The sequence below is a fragment of the Peromyscus californicus genome, unplaced genomic scaffold (genome assembly GCF_007827085.1).
Source record: "Peromyscus californicus insignis strain IS unplaced genomic scaffold, ASM782708v3 Scaffold_4__1_contigs__length_199733344, whole genome shotgun sequence".
Lineage (NCBI taxonomy): Eukaryota > Metazoa > Chordata > Mammalia > Rodentia > Cricetidae > Peromyscus > Peromyscus californicus.
Genome location: NW_026294562.1, coordinates 154,732,669 through 154,753,151, shown reverse-complemented (window position 1 = coordinate 154,753,151; position 20,483 = coordinate 154,732,669). Strand labels below are relative to the sequence as shown.

General features: G+C 47.8%; 1 protein-coding gene and 1 long non-coding RNA gene across 9 annotated transcripts in view; one reads left to right on the top strand and one right to left on the bottom strand.

The window, feature by feature from the left end:
* Ptpn5 (protein tyrosine phosphatase non-receptor type 5) overlaps window positions 1–20,483 on the bottom strand; it is a 63,632-nt gene that overhangs the window by 28,751 nt on the left and 14,398 nt on the right. For 2 of the 4 annotated variants that reach the window (XM_052760667.1, XM_052760666.1), the window contains exons 1-2: window positions 14,889–14,923; window positions 9,238–9,314 (exon numbers count right to left, since the gene is read on the bottom strand). In XM_052760667.1, the coding sequence (XP_052616627.1) occupies window positions 9,238–9,314; window positions 14,889–14,908 (97 nt within the window). In that variant the 5' untranslated portion in view covers window positions 14,909–14,923. Of the gene's footprint in view, window positions 1–9,237; window positions 9,315–14,888; window positions 14,924–20,483 lie in introns of those variants that run through there. The other 2 variants (XM_052760670.1, XM_052760669.1) reach the window with 1 other exon arrangement.
* On the top strand, window positions 281–14,875 carry LOC128124427 (uncharacterized). 5 transcript variants are annotated; one of them, XR_008222849.1, is made up of 5 exons: window positions 293–1,616; window positions 2,063–2,152; window positions 5,228–5,313; window positions 6,303–7,949; window positions 12,323–14,875. It is a non-coding gene; the product is annotated as an uncharacterized LOC128124427 (long non-coding RNA). The 5 variants fall into 5 exon arrangements; XR_008222846.1 differs by having other exon boundaries at window positions 281–1,616; window positions 2,063–5,313; XR_008222847.1 differs by having other exon boundaries at window positions 294–2,152.

Below are 20,483 nucleotides of genomic sequence, written 5' to 3'. Positions count from 1 at the left end.
GGCATGTTAACAACCTGTGGGTGAACTTCGATAAAGTAGATGTTCAGCCTTAGGCAAGTTTTGAGATTTTTGTACAACGGCCAACATTTTGAGATGTTCTGAGAGGCTGGGCCAGAACTGTAAGCCCTGGGCTCCTGAATTAAAAACACAGTACGATAACAAATGTCTGAAGCTATAAAGCTTTTGGTAACTAACTGTGCAACAGAACTTGTCTAACACGAGCAGCTTTATTCCTTTCTCAGACAACAGACCCCACAACAGGCTGGACTCACATTTATTATGGTAGGCTTGAGAGGCTGGGCATGGCTACGGTGGGCCTTCCTGCTGGGTTTGGGCTGCGCATGTTGGCAGAAGGTGGACCTGCATAGGGTGGACATAAGGAGCACGTTCCAAATGGCCTTGTTTGTGGTGGAGAAGTCGTCTTTTAAAAATTATTTTTTTAATTAATTTTTTTGAGTGTATGTTTGTCATGGCATGTGTGTAGAAGTCAGAGGACACCACCTTGCAGAGTGGGTCTCTCTTTCTACCATGTAGTTCCCAGAGATTGTACTTAGGTCATGAGATTTGGCAACAGGCACCTTTATCTGACAATCTACCTTGCTGGCCCAAAAATGGTCTGTATTAAGCAAGGTGATAGTTGACTGGAATTTGGCAAAAAGACCATCTTTCTTAACAGTCACAGGCAGCAACAGCCTGAGCGGGGCTGACAGACACTTAGAGTTGTGCAATGATTATTCAGGATCCCAGACTTTAAAAGGAAGAGCTCAGATTCATATCCAGGCCTGAATCCAACAATTAGAAAATAAATAGACAAATGAGTAGACTCTAGTTTACAAGCTCCATGCACATACCAGCTTTCTGTGGCCTCACAACTGCTATGTGAAGACTAATTCCCTGTCTCCCAGTGCAGGAGAGTGACCTGAGGGCTGGAATAGTGTGGGGGCTTGTCCTAGTCTCGCCACGAGAGTGATGCTCACCACCAGGGCATACGTGCTCAGCACTGTCATTACACCAGGAAAATGGCTCTTGGTCTGGACTCGTATTTGAAGGGCTCTTATCTACTCTTTTACTAGGCATCCTTCCCAGAGGTGAGGAATAGATTGAGCCATGAAGACAATTCTCAGTTTATACACAAATCCAAAGGTTCTCTGTGCAGACTGGCCTGAGCCTGGTTGTTCAGAATGATGTTCTCTTTTCTTGTTTTCTGATGCCCAACACAGTGCTGTGTGCATTTCTAGTCTGCAGAAGAGATCAGATGTGAGGGTCAGAGTGCCCCTGCACATAAGTGCATGTGAATATCCTTGCAGTGGATGGAGCCTGATAGACTAGTACTGACTTTCTCCAAACCTTGTATCTTGATGCAGAATGCCAAGGAGTCACAATTCTAGCCTGGCTTAACTAATAAGTATGAACCTGGTTTTCATACTCCTTATAGATGAATATTTGTCCATGTAGAAGGACAGAACATGCTTAATTTCAAAATTCATTGGCTCTATTTCCAACTTTAAATTCTTTTGATGTAGCTTCAGTGGCCTTGCAAATGTTGGGGAGGAGCCTGTACACAGCCATGCTCTTTGCAAGTAGGGAGAAGAGCCAAAGACTTAAGATATGTACAGGTGAGTAGCTGAAATAAAGAAAGGCTTGAAAAAACAGTGGGACATCAAATGGGAGAAAGGAATAGATATTTGGGAAAGGAATGCATATAAGAGAAGCAGAGAAGCTGATAAAGGATGTTATGGTAGATGAACGTGGTGTAGATTCCTAGTGTCCCATGAAGAGGTGCCATGTTTCTTCCTCTACTTGAATCTGGGCTGAGACTGTGGCTAGCTTTGATCAATAAATCAAAATAATACTATAGTTCCTTTTCTGAGGCTTAGGAAATCTGAAGCTTCTGTTTCCACCTCTTAGAAGGTCAGGAGTCAGTTGCTACATGAGAAGTCTAACGTACTTATGACTACCATGCTGTGAGGTAGCCCAGGCTAACTAAAGAGAGGCAAAGCCACATGGCAGGGACTGAGGCACCAGATGCATAAGAAAAGCTTTCATGGCCATTGTTTCCCAGACCTTTAAACAGGTGAACACAGCATGGTGGATGATCTCAGCTGACACAGAACAGAAGAACACCCTGCCTGATCCTGTAGTTCATGAGCAGGTAAGATGGTCCCTGTTTGAAGCCACTGAGTTTTGAGACAGTTTTTAAGGAAGTAACAGCTAACTAAAACAGACACTGAGATCTGAGAAGAATGAATGAGCTGGAGTAAAGGAGGATGTTAAAGGGACACATTTTAAGAAGGTCATAAAGAACATATTGAGAGCTAGGGTGGCTTGACACTGGACAGAACAAAGGAAAAGGGGATCATCTGTCCCCACATATCTTGGGGATGTGATGAGTTCTCATCTATCTCAATGGGCTTTGGCATCAACCTTTGTAGAGGCAGCAGCTGCAGAGACTCTCTCTTTAGTGTCCCTGCACATCCAGACACCTCCCTACACTGTCACAGCTGTGTCCACCTCAGTGAAGGAAAATGGACAGAGATTCTCTTCCCACCAGCTGGCCCCTTTCCTACCTGACTTTGCAAGCAGACAATACTCCTGTCTGAGGCTGGGTTAGCTCTGTGAGATCTTGGACCTGTGGTGGAGAGTCATGGAAGAGATAAAGCTACATTGCTGAAGAACTGGCCAGAGCTTGACACCTGAGCCCTGGAGCAGGCTCATAAAAATGCAAGAAATTTTCTGTTCAAGCTCCATACTCTGGAATGACCACCATCATTATCAGCTACCACTGACTGAGTACTAAAGTGCAATAAACACTTTCAATCTATTAGCTCATTATCATGGCCTCTGTGAAGATCTTACATCACCATCTATAGTTTAGAGAACAGAATTTTGAGGTCAAAACAGATGATTTACCTGAGGCCATGGTGCCAGTTAGTGACAGAGCTGAAACATGAACCCAGGTCTGTCTACCTCCCCAAAGTGCTTCTAGGCCCAGCTACATGGGGTTCCTGATCTCATTTCTGTCATGGTGTCAGAGACTAGTTAAATTCTACCATTGCTGACTAGTGGATACCTGACTAAGGCCTCTTCCCAAAATGTTACTCTATTAGTGTTTTGTTACTCTATAATGGTCTAAAGACTCACATCATTAGTCAGTGTAAACATCTCTAAATGCATTAGTAGTCCTAAATGAAAACAGAAGCATCAATCTAGTAAAGAAATAAAACCCAGTAGAATGGGGGCTACAGCTCAGTGCTTGCCTAGTGTGCACATACACTGTGAGTTCTAGTCCTACCACCAGGAAAAGAGAAAGTCATTCAGACTGTGTGCTGTGCTTGTGAATAGACATAATAGCACCTCAGCCATATGACACATCTAGTCTGCCTCCTCTCTGCTTGTCCACTTGGGCTCCTGTACCTGCTCCCAGGCCAGTTAGAACCAGTACTAGGCACCAGACTTGGATGCTCAGCGAGGACAGGGTTTAGCAGATAGAAGCTAAGTTTCCTTTTGAGGTTACCTCTCTCCTTACAACACTTGATAGAGACCCTGAAGACATGAGTGGGGACCTACTCATCCTCTAGGACGCTTGCAGGAGCCTTTCCTGATTCTTGAAGTTAGGGCTGTGTACAGGCCTTCCCTAGTGTCCTGTGTTCTTTGAGAGCAGAGGGAGTACATCTGCTTTGCTTAGCACTATATCACTAATCTGGGACATGTTGGGATGGAGTGGATGCTCTATAAATTTGAGTTGATCAAAGGGCATTTTCAACAGTCCATTGGCTTCTAACACAAAGCCTCTTAAGTGGCATGATGGAGATGTAGTGAAAGCTATGACCCCTTCTGCTGATCACAGGGGGGGTCAATGCAGGGTTAGGATAACCAAGCCTTCATTAGTACAGGCCTGCATCTATCTCCTTTATTCCATAAAGCAGCACCCAGGATAAGCAATTGCTTCTTGGTGAGACTGAGACCTCATGCCTGGCTCAGGAGAATCCACTGAACACTGGTGAGCCTACATACAGAGCACTGTATCTAGCGCTGGGCTGGGACCTGCCTTCAACATATCAAGATTGAAGATGGAAGTAGGGTTCAGAGCCTTCAGCCCAAGAAGTCATCTCTGTTCTTACCAAAAGGACAAGTTCTAGGCCTTTAGTGTACACTTGAAACCTTGTATGAACAAAGTTGAACATCACACACTTAACCCTCAGGGTTGCCAGGACTGTCATGACTCTAGTCAGCTATAAAGGGCCTCTGGAGTACCCCGGTCTCCAGAGCATTGGCATTCCTAGACATGGACTTGCATTTCCTCTCATTTGGCCCTACCATTCTTATAGGACAATAATTCACAAGGCCCAGGAGAGGTGCCCATGCACCCACCTGGTGTCCATGCCCTCTTCTCACGCAGTACTCTAATAATGAGGACTTCAGAATTCCCTTTTACCACAACATGATGCCTGCAAGGTTTTTCCCTCAGGAGCATCTTTCTGAGGTTACATACTGATTGGGGTGAACTGTGGACCATGACTGATTGATTATACAGAGTGATGTGCCCACATGCACACATGCAAAGGTCCTTGCAGTACAAGACTGAACAGGAGGTGGTATTCCATTAGAGTCCTCACTGATGATCTGGCCCCAGTTCCTGCAGATCTCAGGAGGCAGCCTGCCCATGAGTCTGTCTATGGGAGACACTGAAAGCAAGACTTAATGATGTCACTCTATTGCACGGCCTGGCCATCACTGGCACCAGTGTTCTCTACCTTTCATGTACTCTAAGGAAGCTCTTGGATTTGAGGCGAGGCCCATACCACTGCTAGCTGGGGGAAGGAACAGAGGCCCTAGCAGTGTTCTTTGCTTTCATGCAAATGTGAACACCTACGCTCCAAAGAGCAGGGAGTGTGGATTTGAATGTACCGATGTGTTTGGATGATTGCAAAGCAAGTAAAGTGAGCATGCAAGGGGAGTGGAAGAAAAGAGAGTGACCACGTGAAAAGGAATGTGTGAATGAGGGGAAAGAAAAGAAGTCTGCATATGCATGGAGCCGAGAAGGCATCCAGGTCTACACCAAGTGCCTACCATTGGTTCCTGAAACCAAGAGTGGCTAAGTGCCAGCGAAAGGACAGGGAATGTAGAAGGAAGGAGGGTGCTTTCTAATGTTTGTGCATGTGTATGAGATCAGGGTGCAGTCCAAGGAAAGACCTAAAGAGAGTAAGAGAGCTGGTGTGTCTTTTAGTTGCCAGGGAGCTTGTATGGTGGATGAAGGCTGATGGAGCTGCAGAGCCGAGCGAGCTGAGCATGCAAGAGGAAGAAGACATGCAGGTGTGTGTCCTCTGGCGGTGCGTGTCCACCCCCACAGGGCCCTGTGAGTCTGAGGCAGGCCACGTGCTTGGGTGACTGTGTGGGCATGTGCATGTGTGTACGTGAGCATGCGGCTGTGTCAAATGAGAACAAACACAAGTGTGTGAGCAAACGTGGGAGTACCCTGGAGGGTGTGAGCAGCCTACCCGCTTTGAAGGCAGCTGCGGGCTTCCTGGGTTGCTGGTGATGTCTAAAGACATCTTCACTCCAGGAAGCATTATCTAAGAGGGCTATATGACCTGCCTGATGCTGCCTCAGGTCCGGGTGACCGAGTGTCTGAGTGTTGGCCATGTCACTCTACTCTGAAGTTTGTGTGGGAATGGATGAGTCATCCTGACATGGCTGGCCCTCGCTCTGCCTGTGTCTTGCCCAGCAGGGAAGACAGTAGGGAGGGAGAGAAACTACTTAGGGCTGTATTCTTATACCATTATTATCATTATGCAATTGCTCACAGTGTCTATGGGCTCTTCTAGAGGCCCAGCACCCCAGTGCTCTTGGCCTCTATACATCCATTTGTTTTATGTCCAAGTTTCCATTTAGGTCAGCAGATCTGGATGACCAGTCTAGGTGGCAATCTGCTGCACACCAGGCTCAGGCCCACACAGTCACAATACGAAATACCCTCCAGTCCTTCCCTGCCTCCCGCTGCTTTGCTTTCATCTTTTTCTATGGTCTTTCCCACAGTTTGCCAAATGACGCCCCCTCCTCATTTGTTGCCTCTCTTCCCTTCACAGTGAATGCTTATGTGGCACTACTGTGTGCTAAGCTCTGCTCTCAGCTCTCTATTATGTATGGCGCTGAAGACTAATCTTGACACTTTATAGATAGCAGATCCAGGGAGGTGAAATCAGCATCTCACTGATTAGTGACTGAGTCAGGCTAAGCCCCGAGGCCCCACTTTTTTTCTCTTTAAATTAATTTAATGTGTATGGGTGTTTGTTTGCATATAGGTCTATGCACCACATGCATGCAATATTCATGGAGCAGCTGGAGTTACAGACGATTTATGGGTGCTGAGAATTGAACCTGGACCCTCTGGAAGAACAGCCCATGCTCTTACAAGGTGAGCCATCTCTCCAGGCTTGAAAACCCACTCTTTTTTTTTTGGTTTTTCGAGACAGGGTTTCTCTGTGTAGCTTTGCGCCTTTCCTGGAACTCACTTGGTAGCCCAGGCTGGCCTCGAACTCACAGAGATCCGCCTGGCTCTGCCTCCCAAGTGCTGGGATTAAAGGCGTGCGCCACCACCGCCCGGCTGAAAACCCACTCTTAATACATAATATAGTGCTGTGGGGTAGGCACTCTCTCAGTTTGGTTTTCTATTGGATCTCCTGAACCTACAACAGTGTCAGTCACATGTAGGTGCTCAGTTAATGGTGAATAATGAAGACATGGCCTAATAAATGGTGGGCATGGAGGACACAGGAGTGAGACAGAGAGGGGCTTGCCTTAAAGAGCTCATGGTCACAAAATAAATAATTATTGCAATACCATATCTGCCTGGCATCATGGGTGTCTAGGGGGCATATATCCTCTTGGCCCTTGGCAGACAGGGCTTTCCAGAAGAAGCAGGACACAGAGGGAGACAGGCACAGTGACATTGCCCGGCTCTCTTTCTCCCTCTACAGACAACACTGACTCTATGGAGACAATGGAGGTAAGAACAGGGTGGTGGTGAGGACACTGGCTCAGGAGTGCCTGGACTGGGCCTTCCCTTGCCTAACATCATCCAGCTAAGGGAATTTGGGAAGGAAGTCCAACTTCCCTGGGCCTTCGTCCTGTCATCTGTAAGATGGGGGCAGTAAATGATACCAACTTCCTGAGTATTGCATAAGGCAGGCAATGTGCCAAGCTTCAATGGAGATGACTAATCTCCTCTTCCATTCGACATTGTTTGCTGGCTCTGGGGGAGGAGAGTTAGAATTAAACATATTGTGCTTCTTACTGTAACCTCTCTGCTGTGGCTTTGTCCCATTTTCCAGAAGTGGCTCAGCTCAGAGCTTGTCTGTGAACCTTCACTAAGGTAGGGACTATGTTCCATCTACCACTATATCCCCAGCACCCAGTACAGTATCTGAGACATGGTTGGTACTCAATAAATGGACTTGCTGAACAAATGATTGGTTACATTTATTTACTTCCCCAGGACCTTTGTGAAGATGAATATTCATGTTGCTGTTATTTCCCTTTTCAGATGATGGACTAGAGACAGGTCCAGCAAGGGTAAATGACTCGCCCATAAACACACAGCCTGGAAATAGCACAGTCAGACTCAAATGCCAAGCCCCGTGCTCTTTCCTCCACACCATGCTCCTCCCTGGGTTCCTATACATTATGTCCTACTTTCTGTGGATATTTTCTAGCCGGTGGGGCCATCTCTGATTGTAGAATCATCTCCAAATTCTATGACTCATATCTGAATCACAGAAGCGTTTAATAGTTGAAAGAGACTTTGATGTCACTGAGACCCTCCCACCCACTGTGGAAATTTCCTCTCCATTGCTTCTCTTCCAATACTTGAATGCCTCCAGTGATGGAACACTCATTTCCCTCCTCTGGAATCATCAGTTCTATGACTGGACCACTGTGAGAGTCAGAAAGTAAGTTCTTCATCCCGTGGGCCCAGATCTTTATGTCTATGTGTTGGGCTTATGTCATACTCCTGAAATATGCAGGATAGAATATGCAGGATAGATCTGCTGTGCCCCAGCATACAGGGGTCCTTCAGATACTCAGCTTTCATAACCTTCGGAGAATTCCTTCTTTCCAACTAGCTGCTTGTGGTCCCTGCCAGGCTGCCTCCCATGAGTTGCATTCATCCCCCCACCAGCAAAACCAGGGGATCACGGTGTGCAAGGGTGCCCCTAGTGGATGAGGGAGAACCGCACCAAGGGCTCAGGCTGCTAGAGGAGCCAGGGAGCTGGGGAAGGGTGGGCAGTGGATGCTGTAATTGCTTATTTTGAAGTCACTGCTTCAGAGCCACATCTATTTGTTTTCAATGCCAATCTTGAATGTCACATGGAGACGGCACTTTTAAAGCTTCTTATCTAGCATGATCGCAAGGTTTCTCAGACACTACAGGTTTGAGGCTTCGAAGTTAGAATTCAAAAGGCTATTTTTAAAACAAACATTCGGGTGGGGGATATGAAAACGTAGGCTATGCTACAAAGGTATGGTGAATTTTCAAATGTTTCACCCGCCTTTATTTTGTAATATTGCTGCCATGGACACTTGCTATAAGAAAAATAATTAAAACATATAAAAAGAAGATAAAACCCCTCTCACTGTCTTCTCCACTCTATTCCTTTTAGTGCAGTTTATTTTGACCAGGATCATGGTCTCCAACTGGTGGGCCATGCTACCACTCTGTGGGCACAGTGCCCTGGCCGTCTCCATGGTGACAGCCATGGCAGGGGTTCAGGCAGGCAGACTCCCACATCTGTGGTCACCTGGACTCCAGCTGCATGCTCTGACTCTCAGCCAGGCTTCTCTGCAGGACTGACAGGCCGCTCTGCATGCTGCTTGGCCACCCTCAGCTCAGACCATATCACCTGGTTTAGATTTCCTCTGTTGCTTCCGAGGCTTGCACTGACACATTACCGGTCAGCTGCTCTCTCTCCATGCTAAGCTCCCTTGTCTGCTTTCTTCCTCTCTACCTCCAAGCACACCTTCAGATGTCTGCTCTTCCTCCCAGAGCAGACAGAACTGCCCTAAATGACCCTGGGACAGAAAGACAGCGAGGGTTTGAGAAACCAATCCCCAACTAGACAGAGAGGCAGACCTCAGAACAGCGAGTTCACAGGCAACTAGACTTCGAGTTCTGTGTCAACGGGTACCCTCTTTCTCCAATCTGAGTTCTTGGGTCTTAGGAGTGCTGAGGACACTTACCCAACAGCCTCTCACTGCAGCACATGTCCAGGGCCCCTCCCTCGGAGTCATCAGCAGCCTGGTTCTCTCTCTCACTCCTGCAGTGGGAGAGAAATTTTTGTCAGGGGATGCTGGTGATCCAGGATCAAGAGTCCCAGCAAAGACGAAAAGCTGTCTCCCTCAGTATTCCTTGAATTAGCTCCACCTCATCAAGGGACCCAAGGGAAAGAGCAGCCTCTTATGGCATCAAGCTGCAGAGGAGAGGCAGGGTTTTGTAGGTGTTTTCCATATATCATCACCACCATCACCACAACCACCACCACCACCACCACCACCACCACCACCACCACCACCACCACCACCTCCACCACGACGAAAGACTGGCTCACCTTCTTGAGACTCTGAAACAGAGTCCTCACCATGACCCCATGAAATGGGGCTTGTTAAACAAGGCTTAGGAGGTTTATGTGACTTGTCCAAGGTCTCATCAGAGTGAAGCTGGGTTTGAAATTACACTGGAGAACTCCAAGCTAATGTTCTTATTGCTATGCCATTCTGTTTTCTAGTTCCTTTGTTAGTGATGAGAATGATAATGATGATGTATATATGTGCGAGTTTGTGCTATAGAGAGGAACTGGAGATCCGGGTGGTTGTGAGTCACTATGTGGGTGCTGAGAATTGAAACCTGGTTCTCTGCAAGAACAACAAGTGCTCTTAACTACCAAGCTACCTACCCAACCCCCAGAAAACCCTCTTTCTAGCCCATCAGGGTACATAATAGACTGCCCTAGGGTCTAGTTTTCTTTCTTCACACAGTGAATTGGAAAAAGCTTGCTGGAAATCAATTAGATCCCAGAAAGTATCTTCAGACTCAACAAACCTGGAGGGCAGAACACCATGATGCTCACAGGATCTCCTGCTCTGCCAATGGCCTGCAATGCAGCTGTGAGGCCCAATGGTCCTGGCTCTCCTTCATGCCTGACTCTTGGCAGTTGTGGGCTGGATCAGGGCTGAACACGCAAGCCAGGCTGTGCCTATCAGAGATCATCCCTTCATGTCTACCGTGCATTCTAGGACTCTGGGATCTGTGCTTCCGTGGTTGATTCATGGCTGTGGCCATTCCCTGAGAGAAGGATTGCAGAGGACTGGAGCCTCGGAGCTCCTTAGCCCTTTGTGTGCTGAGTCTCTTGATGGAGAGCGCATCCATTGAGACTGTGAGATGGCCAAGGTTTTCTCACTAGGTCCCCACATCTTAGTTTAGCCAGTAGAACTGGCAGCTGAACAACCTTTAACGCAGGCTCACTAGCACAAACTCGAAGTCCAGAAGGTCAGTAGCCTCTGCCCACCAATCCTGCAACGTGGACCCTCATCCATCCTACAGTCTGTTTTAGGACCATTACAGATTTCAATAATAAGGGCAGATAGGCCAGGATAAGGCTGACTCTTCCCATTCTGGTGTTTTCCACTCTCAACTTGCATTGTCTTGTTTTATTTTTCCCCCTTACTCTAACTGGCAGCATTTCTGAGAATCCCAGTTCTAGGGACCAGATGTCTCAGAGACAGAGGGACACTACCTTCAAGGTATCCCTGCCTGTAAGTGTGCTCTTTACCTAATGGTCTTGGGCATCCATTCAGGCCGACTTGAATGGATGCCCAAGACCATCAAAAACACTCCCCAACACAGTGCCCAAGTCTATCACTTACATAGGTTGTGAAGTTCCCAAACTGCACACAGTATGGGGCAGCCTTGAGCTAGAACCAGCTCTTCAAAATTCAAATTCACCACATAACTTGCTGTGGAAAAATACTCCCACAGCATCCCGATTCACTAAGAACAGAGACAAACATCCCTTAATGCAGTTAACTAGATTATTTCTCCTTCAGCATTACCTTCTGTCCCTCCTGCCCTGACCGCTACTCGGGTTGCTTTGGACAGGCTCCTTCCTTTAAATGCCTCTGCACTCACACTTCTTCGCCTGGATAGGACATTCATCTCTACTTGCTGCGACTTTTTATTCAGCACTCAACACAGTTAGGAAGCCCATTTTAATTGAGGCCGTTGCTGGACCAACATCATTGTCAGCCGTTAGGGTGTAGGCTGCAAAAGGTCAATGACCACTCTTTTAATTCTATAATTTTAACTTGCATCTTCAAGGTTGGCCCAGTGCCTGGCCCATAGAAGGAGACTCAAGCCAGGCGGTGGTGGCGCACACCTTTAATCCCAGCACTCAGGAGGCAGAGGCACGCGGATCTTTGTGAGTTCGAGGCCAGCCTAGTCTACAGAGTGAGATCCAGGAAAGGCACAAAGCTACACAGAGAAACCCTGTCTCAAAAAACCAAAAAAAAAAAAAAAGGAGGTTCAATAGATAAAGAACTGTAGAATAAGTGAGTGCCATTGCAATGTGCTTCAGAAAACATCAGCTACCTCAAGCAGCCACCATCGGAGCTACTTTATGGGTGGGTCTTTTTGAGCCACCTGGAACCGTCCTCAACAGCAGCCAGGGAATCATGGGTCTCTAAGACCTTTCATTTTGCAGAGGAGGGCACTGAAGCAGGTTGAATTAAAAATGGGAGCCATAGAGATTGGGTTTGAGAACAGTCTCTCAATCTGAACTTGCTTTACTATAAGAGCACCCCTAGATGGAGGATATCCCAAGACAGTGGCCCGTGATGTAGGGCAGAAAGGTAATCAAGGTATCTGGAAGGAGACCCACATGTGACTCACACCTGCTTTTCACACCCCAGCCACATTCAGAATAGCTCAGCGCTGCATGTGTGCAGTGGACTCTATAAATAAGCTTCCTAGAAAATGACTAATTTCATAATCAGAAGAGCAGAAAGAGTAGCACCCCAGCACTGTGGAGGAAAATGGAGCAAGATGTGGTTCTGCCCTGTGGTGGACTCCAGCCCCCACTCCTTCTCATAGTTGTGTGTCTAGGCTGTGTCAGGAGTTTGACCAGATTTCAGAGAGAGAGAGAGAGAGAGAGAGAGAGAGAGAGAGAGAGAGAGAGAGAGAGAGAGAGAGAGAGAGAAAGAGAAAGATGGTCCATTCACACAGCACAGAGAAGCCCTGATTCTGGGTATTGCCCTTCTTTTTGGCCACCAGGAACAGAAAGAGCAGCTTGGAATGGAATGCTGTGGGCAACCCTCTCCTCCTCCACCTCTATCGCCTGGACAACATTTGCTAAAACTCTCCTGTGTCAACAGGCAGCAACTGCTGCTCTTAGAAGCAGAGAGCCTCAGAAATGATGGGTGCCTTCAGCCTGCATTTGCCAAGCACCTCCTGTGAGCAAGATCTATGGCAGTCCTGATAATACAATGCTGATCAAGCCAGGACCCTTCTCATCTGACCAAAAAGCTGGAGGTGCTAACATGATTGTGCCGTGGCATCTCCTTTGACTGATGTCTGTATATGGGGGAGAGTTCCACTCAAGTCTGTGGGAGGAGGAAGTGTCCTCCAAAAGGAAGGCAGGAGCTACTTCTCAAAGGATGTTTCTAGTAGATGATGGGTTGCCAGAGTAAGGACTTGGGCAGTACAAGTGTTACACTTGGGGCACCACCTGGAAGTAGACTGGACAGAGGAATGGGAAAGCAGGTGAGACTTAAGCTTTAGCAGAGGCACTAGAGCAAAACATCTCCCAGAAGTCATGAGCCCTGACTTTTGGGTGGGGTGGCCTTTTTGTACTTGGTTGTGTGGCTTCCCTGTACTGAGGGGTGGCACGAGCCTCCCAGTGCCAACATGGGCTTGGGAGGTCTGCAGCAGGAGGGAGGTAGAGGTTAGCAGCACAGACGTAAGGAAGGGACATTGGATTCAGCAGGGGGCATCTGGTCATAAAGTCTGCATAGCATAAAATCTACTTTTTATTTATTTACTTATTTATTGAGACAGTGTCGTAGTGCAGGCCAGGTTGGTTTTGAACTCCTAATCTTCCTACCTCTGCTTCCTTAATGCTGGGACTATCATGCCTGGATGAAGCCTATCACTGTGCACTGAATACACTTATGATATCCAGTACTACCATTATCTAGTTACAACATGTTTTTACCTCCCCAAAGGAAACCCCATATACACCTATTAAGGAGCCATACTCCATCTTCCATCCTCCAAGCCCCTGGCAATCTCTGATTTTATACCTGTTTCTATGGCCAGTTCTGGATATTTCATGGAAGTAGAATCATACATGAAAACTTCTATGTCTGGTTTCTTTCATTTAGCGCAATGTCTTCAGGGTTTATTAAGCTGGTAACCATTACCAGCCAGTACATTATTTTTTATGGGTGAGTAATTTCCCACTGTATGGACAGACCACATTGCATTTGTCCACTCGTCAGCTGGTGAACTTGCAGATTCGCTCTGCCTTTTGGTTTTTGTGAATGGTGTTGCCAACTGCTATTATAATTCCCATAAGCTTATGATTTGGGGCCATCCCTTCCCTGCCGTGGGCCCGAGTCCTCATCTGTAAATAAAGTAGTCACATCCCAAGCTCCTTGCAGCATGGATATCATTGCCATTATGTTTAACTGTCCCTTTTTGTCTGTGGACATAATATTACTCTATAGTTACTGACTCAGCCTGGACCACCCACCCAACTTCTAGGAGCTCATGGATGGTGGTGCTACTACAAATAGATGCCATGAGTTGGGGGAATTCCAGCAGGGGCTTGTTCAAGGACAATGGGGGGGGGGTACGTGGTGGGTACCACTTCTTTGCCTAGGAGTAGGTGAGTGGGTGCTATTGGGGGCATCGGGAACAGATGCTAGCTTTGTGCAGTGTTGATGAAGAGAAAGGTGACAGACTTGGTGTGGTAGGCAGAGGAGCCTGAGCTGGTGCTCATCCTAGGAGGTATGGGGGAGATGGGAGGAGGAAGCTTAGCTGGGAGGGACTGTGATTCCTGGGTATGAAGCTGGGGCAATCCAGATAGACTCGCCCCCTACCATGGACTTTCTGCCTGCAATCAGCCCTCCCAGCATGCCTCTCTGTCACCACAAAGCTCTCCTCAAGATCACTTTCTCTCCAAGATCCTATCCCCTATCTCTATTTGCCAAACGGAACCTCTCTCACTTTCATGCCTTGGTTCTCTCTGTTCCTCAACCTGCAATGTTCTTTCCAACTTCTTCCACATCCTACTCCTCCGTATCTCTTCTCAGCCATCACCTCTTTCATGAATCATTTCCTAATTTCAAGGGAAGAATCAGTACCCCTCCCCCCCCAAGGCTCTCCAACACCTGGCTCACGTTTCTCCTGTTGCTTACTTTGTTCCAATGCTTCTTAACTGTTGATGCACCTGCCTCTCCCACCCACTTCAGTGATGTGGGAGCATCCTTCCCCCCCTATCCCTGATGCATCCCAGGCATCCAGTCCAACTCCTGAGCCTTTGATGGACATGTTAAAGGTCAAACAAAGGGTAGTGTCAAGTTCTCAGGGTTGGTGGCTTTGGGGTCTCTGAGAGGACAGACTGGATTCAGCTAGAAGCTTCTCAGCATAGAGAAGATGGCCAGGTAGAACCCTATCCAGGCTTGTTATCAGCAAGTTTAGCATGCAGAGGCATGTGCTGGCTTGATGGAAAAGAAATGATCAGGGTGATCACATCACGCAAATGAGTCACTAGTCACAGAATATGCAGGTGGAAGGTTCAGTGCCCTCCAGGGACCACACACAAGTGATCACTCACCTAGCTCCCTCAAACTTCATTCTCAAGGTATCCGGGTAGGAAAAAAGTGCCATCTGGGGCCAGGGCCAGGAATTTTCCTCAGCTAAAAAGCAAACTGTCTATGTAAAGAGAAAGAGGCCAGCTTCAGAACATCCAGATAGAGAAATTGAGGCACAGAGAAGTAACTCAGGTCACATGGTGTAAACAATTGTTTTCAGGTAGTTTACCAAATCCTGAATTCTTGTCAGGAGTTACCTACCCTCTCACCCAGTGCCCTGTGTGCCCCTTGAAACAGGAAGGATCCTTGAAGCAGAGCTCAGTTGCCCATCACGTCTGTGTCATGTTCCAAGGCTTCTAATAAGTATCTTTGCCGTCTGGGTTACTAAGTGTTTCTGTTGTTGCCAGCCAAAGAGCCCAGAATGATGCGTGCAGCAATCTCAGGGAACAGACCGGCTCTGCGCCCAGGACTCCCAATGCCTAGTTCATGCTATTTCCATCCCAGCAAGCTGCCTACCCTCCTGGCCCATCTGTCCACTGTCCAGCCATCTGCGCCCTCGTCTGAGCAGACCACAGACTTAGGAGTGCTCTGGATCCCAAAGAAGGGGCCTGAGTGTTCTCTGACTGAGGTGTACTTAAATGAATGACTTCCCTTTCATCCCCACTCTGTGGGTGGCATTATGAAGCATGGGACTTCCTGAGACCCAAGGAAGGGAGGATGGAACGGCCTGGACAGGCCCACCTAAGGGGCTTGGCAACTTGGCTTTCTGTCTTTTGGGTGAGTCTAACACAGGGACTGGCCCATCCATTTCCTCAGTGTGTGCTTACTACAAACAACTACTGTGTGCAAACCATACAAACACAATGAACACAAGCAACGTAGGAAAAAAGCCAGGCCCATGTCAATGCCTGATAGGAAATGTTTAGGGCTCCCTGTGGTACCACCGAGGCCCCAAACAAGGCAGAGGAGTCATCAGATTGATGGAGGAGTGGGCCTGGCTGTGGGATGGGAGTGGTCCAAGCAGAGGAGGTCATGGGGGGTTGAGAGAAAGCAGGGCATATTCTCGAAGGAAAGAACATCAGCCTGACAAGGCAAGTGTGGGAAGGGAGGGTGGCGTGGGACGGGATGATTTGCGGAGATACCTATTGGTGCTGTTCTTCTCCTCATTTTCCTTCTCCTTACTCTCGCTTCCAGAGAGGCAAGACAGACCCGTCCTAGCTACTTTGAGGCAGGTTTGGTTGTAGATTCCCAAAGTCATGTTCCCGAGAAGCTGTCCTTTATGGTTTTGTGTCTTGAGGAAGGTGGAATCTTCTGGACAAGGAGGTGGGTGCTGAGGATGTGGAGAGCTGTCTTCACGCCAAGAAAGGTGACATAGCCACCCTCAACCCTGTGCATGCATGTGCACACGTGCACTGTGGGAATCTGTTATTTCCTTCTAACATGTGGGTTCCATGTATCAAACTCAGGCCATTGGGCTTGGCAGCAAGTGTCCTTGTTTGTTAGGCATCATTGGCTCCTAAGTTCTAGCTTCTTCTTTAGTTCCCCAGGGGCTATCATACAGCCTGGTAAAACAGCGGGTGCCCAGAAACCCTGCAGGTGACTAACAAAGACACAACAGAGGGAGGAAGCACTGGTGGTGGTGAAGGCAATTGTGTAGACAATGCTACTTCATGGCAAGGGCCAGGGCATGCTTCTTAAAGGGCCCAAGGCCCTGAATGTTGCCCAGCTGCCTGGGGTAGCGTCAGGACAAATGAGATATCCAAGGACTGTACCCACCCTTGGAGACAATGGGAGAGTATTGTTAAGCCTGTTGGTGTCTGTGGTTTGGTCCAATGGCTCAGCCTGAACTCTATCTTCTTACTTCCACAGTGATCTGAGGCTCAGGGCCTGCAAAGAGACACCCAAACCCCTACTTTGTTAGTCAGGAACAGCAGACATACAGAGGTTCTCTGTTGGCCTTGGATATTACACAGGGACTGAGAAGCAGGGGCCAACGGTGCAAGGAACATGAAGAGACATCAGAGCCTCAGGCATGCGGCTAAGGCATCTGGTCCCGACTCCATCTTTAGGGTGAGGGTCCATAAGCATCACTGTGACCCAGCTCAGGCTCTGTGGACACTGTCCATTCCTTCCCTGGGCCACTCCTGATCTCCCAAATCTCTATCGTCTGTTTCTCATGGTAGGTTGATGACGATGGAAATCAGGAGGAGGAGGAGGAGTTGCCCAGAGGAGTAAGGGAAGCAGGCAGAATCAGGCTTGTTTTTCCACTCTCCATGCCTGAAGAGGGAATGGACAATGGCAGCATTGACGAAGGCCCTTTCCTGAGCACTGTGTGAAGCATTTGGCCCTCACAACAGCCTAGAAGGAATACACTGTTACTTTTCTAGAGAAGAAAATAGAGATTCTGCCAAGTGAAGTGACCTGCCCAAGGCCACTCACAGTTACAGATCTAGCCCTATTATCCACATTCTGGACCTTTCTCTTCCATGTTCTAGCCCTGGGATAAACTATATCAGAGATAGGAAGATGGCACATTCTAGCAGGTGCTGGATGTTCTTTAAGAAAGCCCTTCCCCAGGTGTGTGTGTGGGAGGATGGAGGGAGAGAGTACTGGGAAAGATAACTGGAATTGGGGGGACATCTCTGGGATGAGCTAGAAACCTAGAGCAATGGAAACTCCCATGAATCTATAAGGGTGACCCTAGACTTCTAGCAATAGGGGATACAGAGCCTGAACCAGTCAAATCCTGTAACCAGGCAGGACTCCCAGGAGAGAGATTGGGATGCCAATCCAGCCACAAATTCTTCAACCTACAATTTGTCCTACCTATAAGATGTTCTGGGGTAAAGATGGTGCTGAAATTGGGGGGAGTGACCAACTGATGACTGGCACAGCTGGAGAGGGAGCTCCCATACCCTGAGAGGGAGCTCACCCCTGAATGCCAGGACCCAGAAGTGGGCACCTCAGAGACCTAGGATAGAACCGAACACAAATTAAAAAAAAAAGAAAAAGCCAATGAAATGCTTCCTAATAATATTCTGCTATACTCTTAGATGGATGCCTAGCCCAACCGTCATCAGAGAGGCTTTACTCAGCAACTGATGGAAACATATGCAGGGACCCACAGTCAAACATTAGGTGGAACTCAGGGAATCCTGCTGAAGAGCGGGAGGAAGGATTGTAGGAGCCAGTGGTGTCAAGGGCACCACAGGAAAACCCATAGAACCAACTAACCTGGGCTCACAGGGGCTCGCAGAGACTGAACCAACAACCAGGGAGCCTTCCTGGGACTGACCTAGGCTCTCTGTGTATATGTTACAGTTGTGTAACTTGGTCTTCATGTGAGATGCCTAACAGTGAAAGCAGGGGCTGTCTCTGACCCTGTTGTCTGCTTTGGTGACCATTTCCTCCTACTGGATTGCCTCATCCAGCCTTAATAGAAGAGGAGGTGGCTAGTCTCGACGCAACGTGTATGCCATGGCTGGTTGATATTCATGGCAGGCCTGCCTGTATCCAAACAGAAACAGTGGAGGAGGAGTGGACAGGGTGGGTGGGGGGAGCAGGGAAGCGGGGAGGAACTGGGAAGAAGGCAGAGGGGAAACTTTGATTGGGATGTAAAAACAAAACAAAATATCCCCCCCCAAAAAAAAAGAAAAAAAGAAGAAGAAAAAAAGCAAGCCCTTCCCACAGACAGATGGGGAAGCATATGATGCTTCCCATTTTACAGAAGAAGCTACTAAGGCTTGGGGGTACAGTGGTTCTTCTGGGTTCATAGTGTGAGTCAATGAAGGAGCTAGAGAGAGACTCCTGCACCCAGGTCCTGGTGGGGGGAGCTCCCTGATGTCCTCTGTGGGAGCAGAAGGACTGCTGGATGAGCACCAGTTTTCTAGGAAGCATAAGCCTGCCTTGGGAGGCAGTATGAGGAGAGTGGATAATGGCAACCATGTTCCACCGAAGCATAGACAGATGCACTTACAGGTCCAGAATCTACTCATTCTTGGTTATAGACACAGGTGTGATATGATCTGAATCTTAATAGCCTGTAATAAAAATGAAGATGTAAAACAACAACACACCCTACCCCCCAAAAGAGATGTTTAGTGAATGGGCCTGTCCCCCAGGTTTCAACTTTGTGGTTGTCAAGGTTAAAAGGGGCAGTGGCAGAGTGGCAATGGCTCAGCAGAGGACACTCTCAACACCAGGGAAGTCAGGCCATGGTCCAGGGAGACTGGATAAAGGCTGCTGACCAAGCGTGGAGGGTGGCCCAAGCTGAGCCAGCTGTTGGTGGAATCTGAGTCCCGATGTGATTATTGGACAGTGTGATTATCCACACAGCTGGATGGGCCTATGTTGATTATGAACAGTGTGTCAGGCAGGGACTCACAGACAACTGAAGGTCTTGAGGGTTCAAAGGCCATCTGGTCTACCTGTGTTTTCTACGACTCTGAAAACATTCCATTCTGCTCCCCCCTCTCCAGGTACACAGTTTAATTTGCGAGGAGAAAACAGGCAATCACAAATGGGAAGGTGTGATCACACCTCCTGTGGGGTGCTGATGCTGATCACACCTTCTGTGGGGGTGCCGATGCTTTCTCTACTTAGACTCTCACCCCATCTCTAATGCCTTGGAAATGTACCTTCCTCTCCACTGGAAAAATCCCTTTAACTGTCAGCCTGGAAAACACTAATTTTCCCTTTAAGAGAAGTGGGGACTATTTAGAGGGAAGAAAGAGGCCTACAGGGTGAGTGTGTGGGGGGAGATAGGGGAGGGTAGTGGGGAATAAGGATAAAATAAATGATATCTGTTTATAAAAATACCATAATGAAACCCACTACTCTGTGCTAATAAAAATTAAAGACCTGAAGCCAGGCGGTGGTGGCACACACCTTTAATCCGGAGGCAAAGTCAGGCAGATCTCTGTGAGTTCGAGGCCAGCCTGGTCTACAGAGCGAGATCCAGGACAGGCACCAAAATCTACACAGAGAAACCCTGTCTTGAAAAAACAAAACAAAACAAAACAAAAAAAATTAAAGACCCTATTCAAATGTCACCTCCTTAAGAATTCCTGCTGACTCCTTCAGGAAGCCTGGTATCCACTTTCCTGTTCTTGTCCCTCTGTTCTGTGATCAAAGCCCAGGGTCCTGATTCACTGGGAAGATTTGCACCCAGGACTATGGTATGATCATCATGGCCTCCCTTTGACTGGGGTTTACTGTGTGCTGGATCCCACCCCAAGCACATCACCTCCTTTCTCCTTTCTTGCTCTAACCCCAGGTAGGAAACAACATGCTCCTTGTACACATGTGTATGTAGGACTGTGGGAGAGAGATAGAGATAGAGATAGATAGATAGATAGATAGAGAGAGAGAGAGAGAGAGAGAGAGAGAGAGAGAGAGAGAGAGAGAGGGAGTGAGGATTATTTGTTCAAAAGCACACTTGGCAAACAGCAGACGCAGGCTTTAAACTGTTCCAGCCCCAGCCAGGTTCTATTTGAACTGCTTGCTTTATAGTCTCAGATATGAGTGTTCCTTTTCTTACACTTAATCTTTATCCAGGCAATCATTCAAAAAGTAGTTCTAAAAAAGTAAATAAGTCAAAGTGGGCTAGAGTTTGAGTG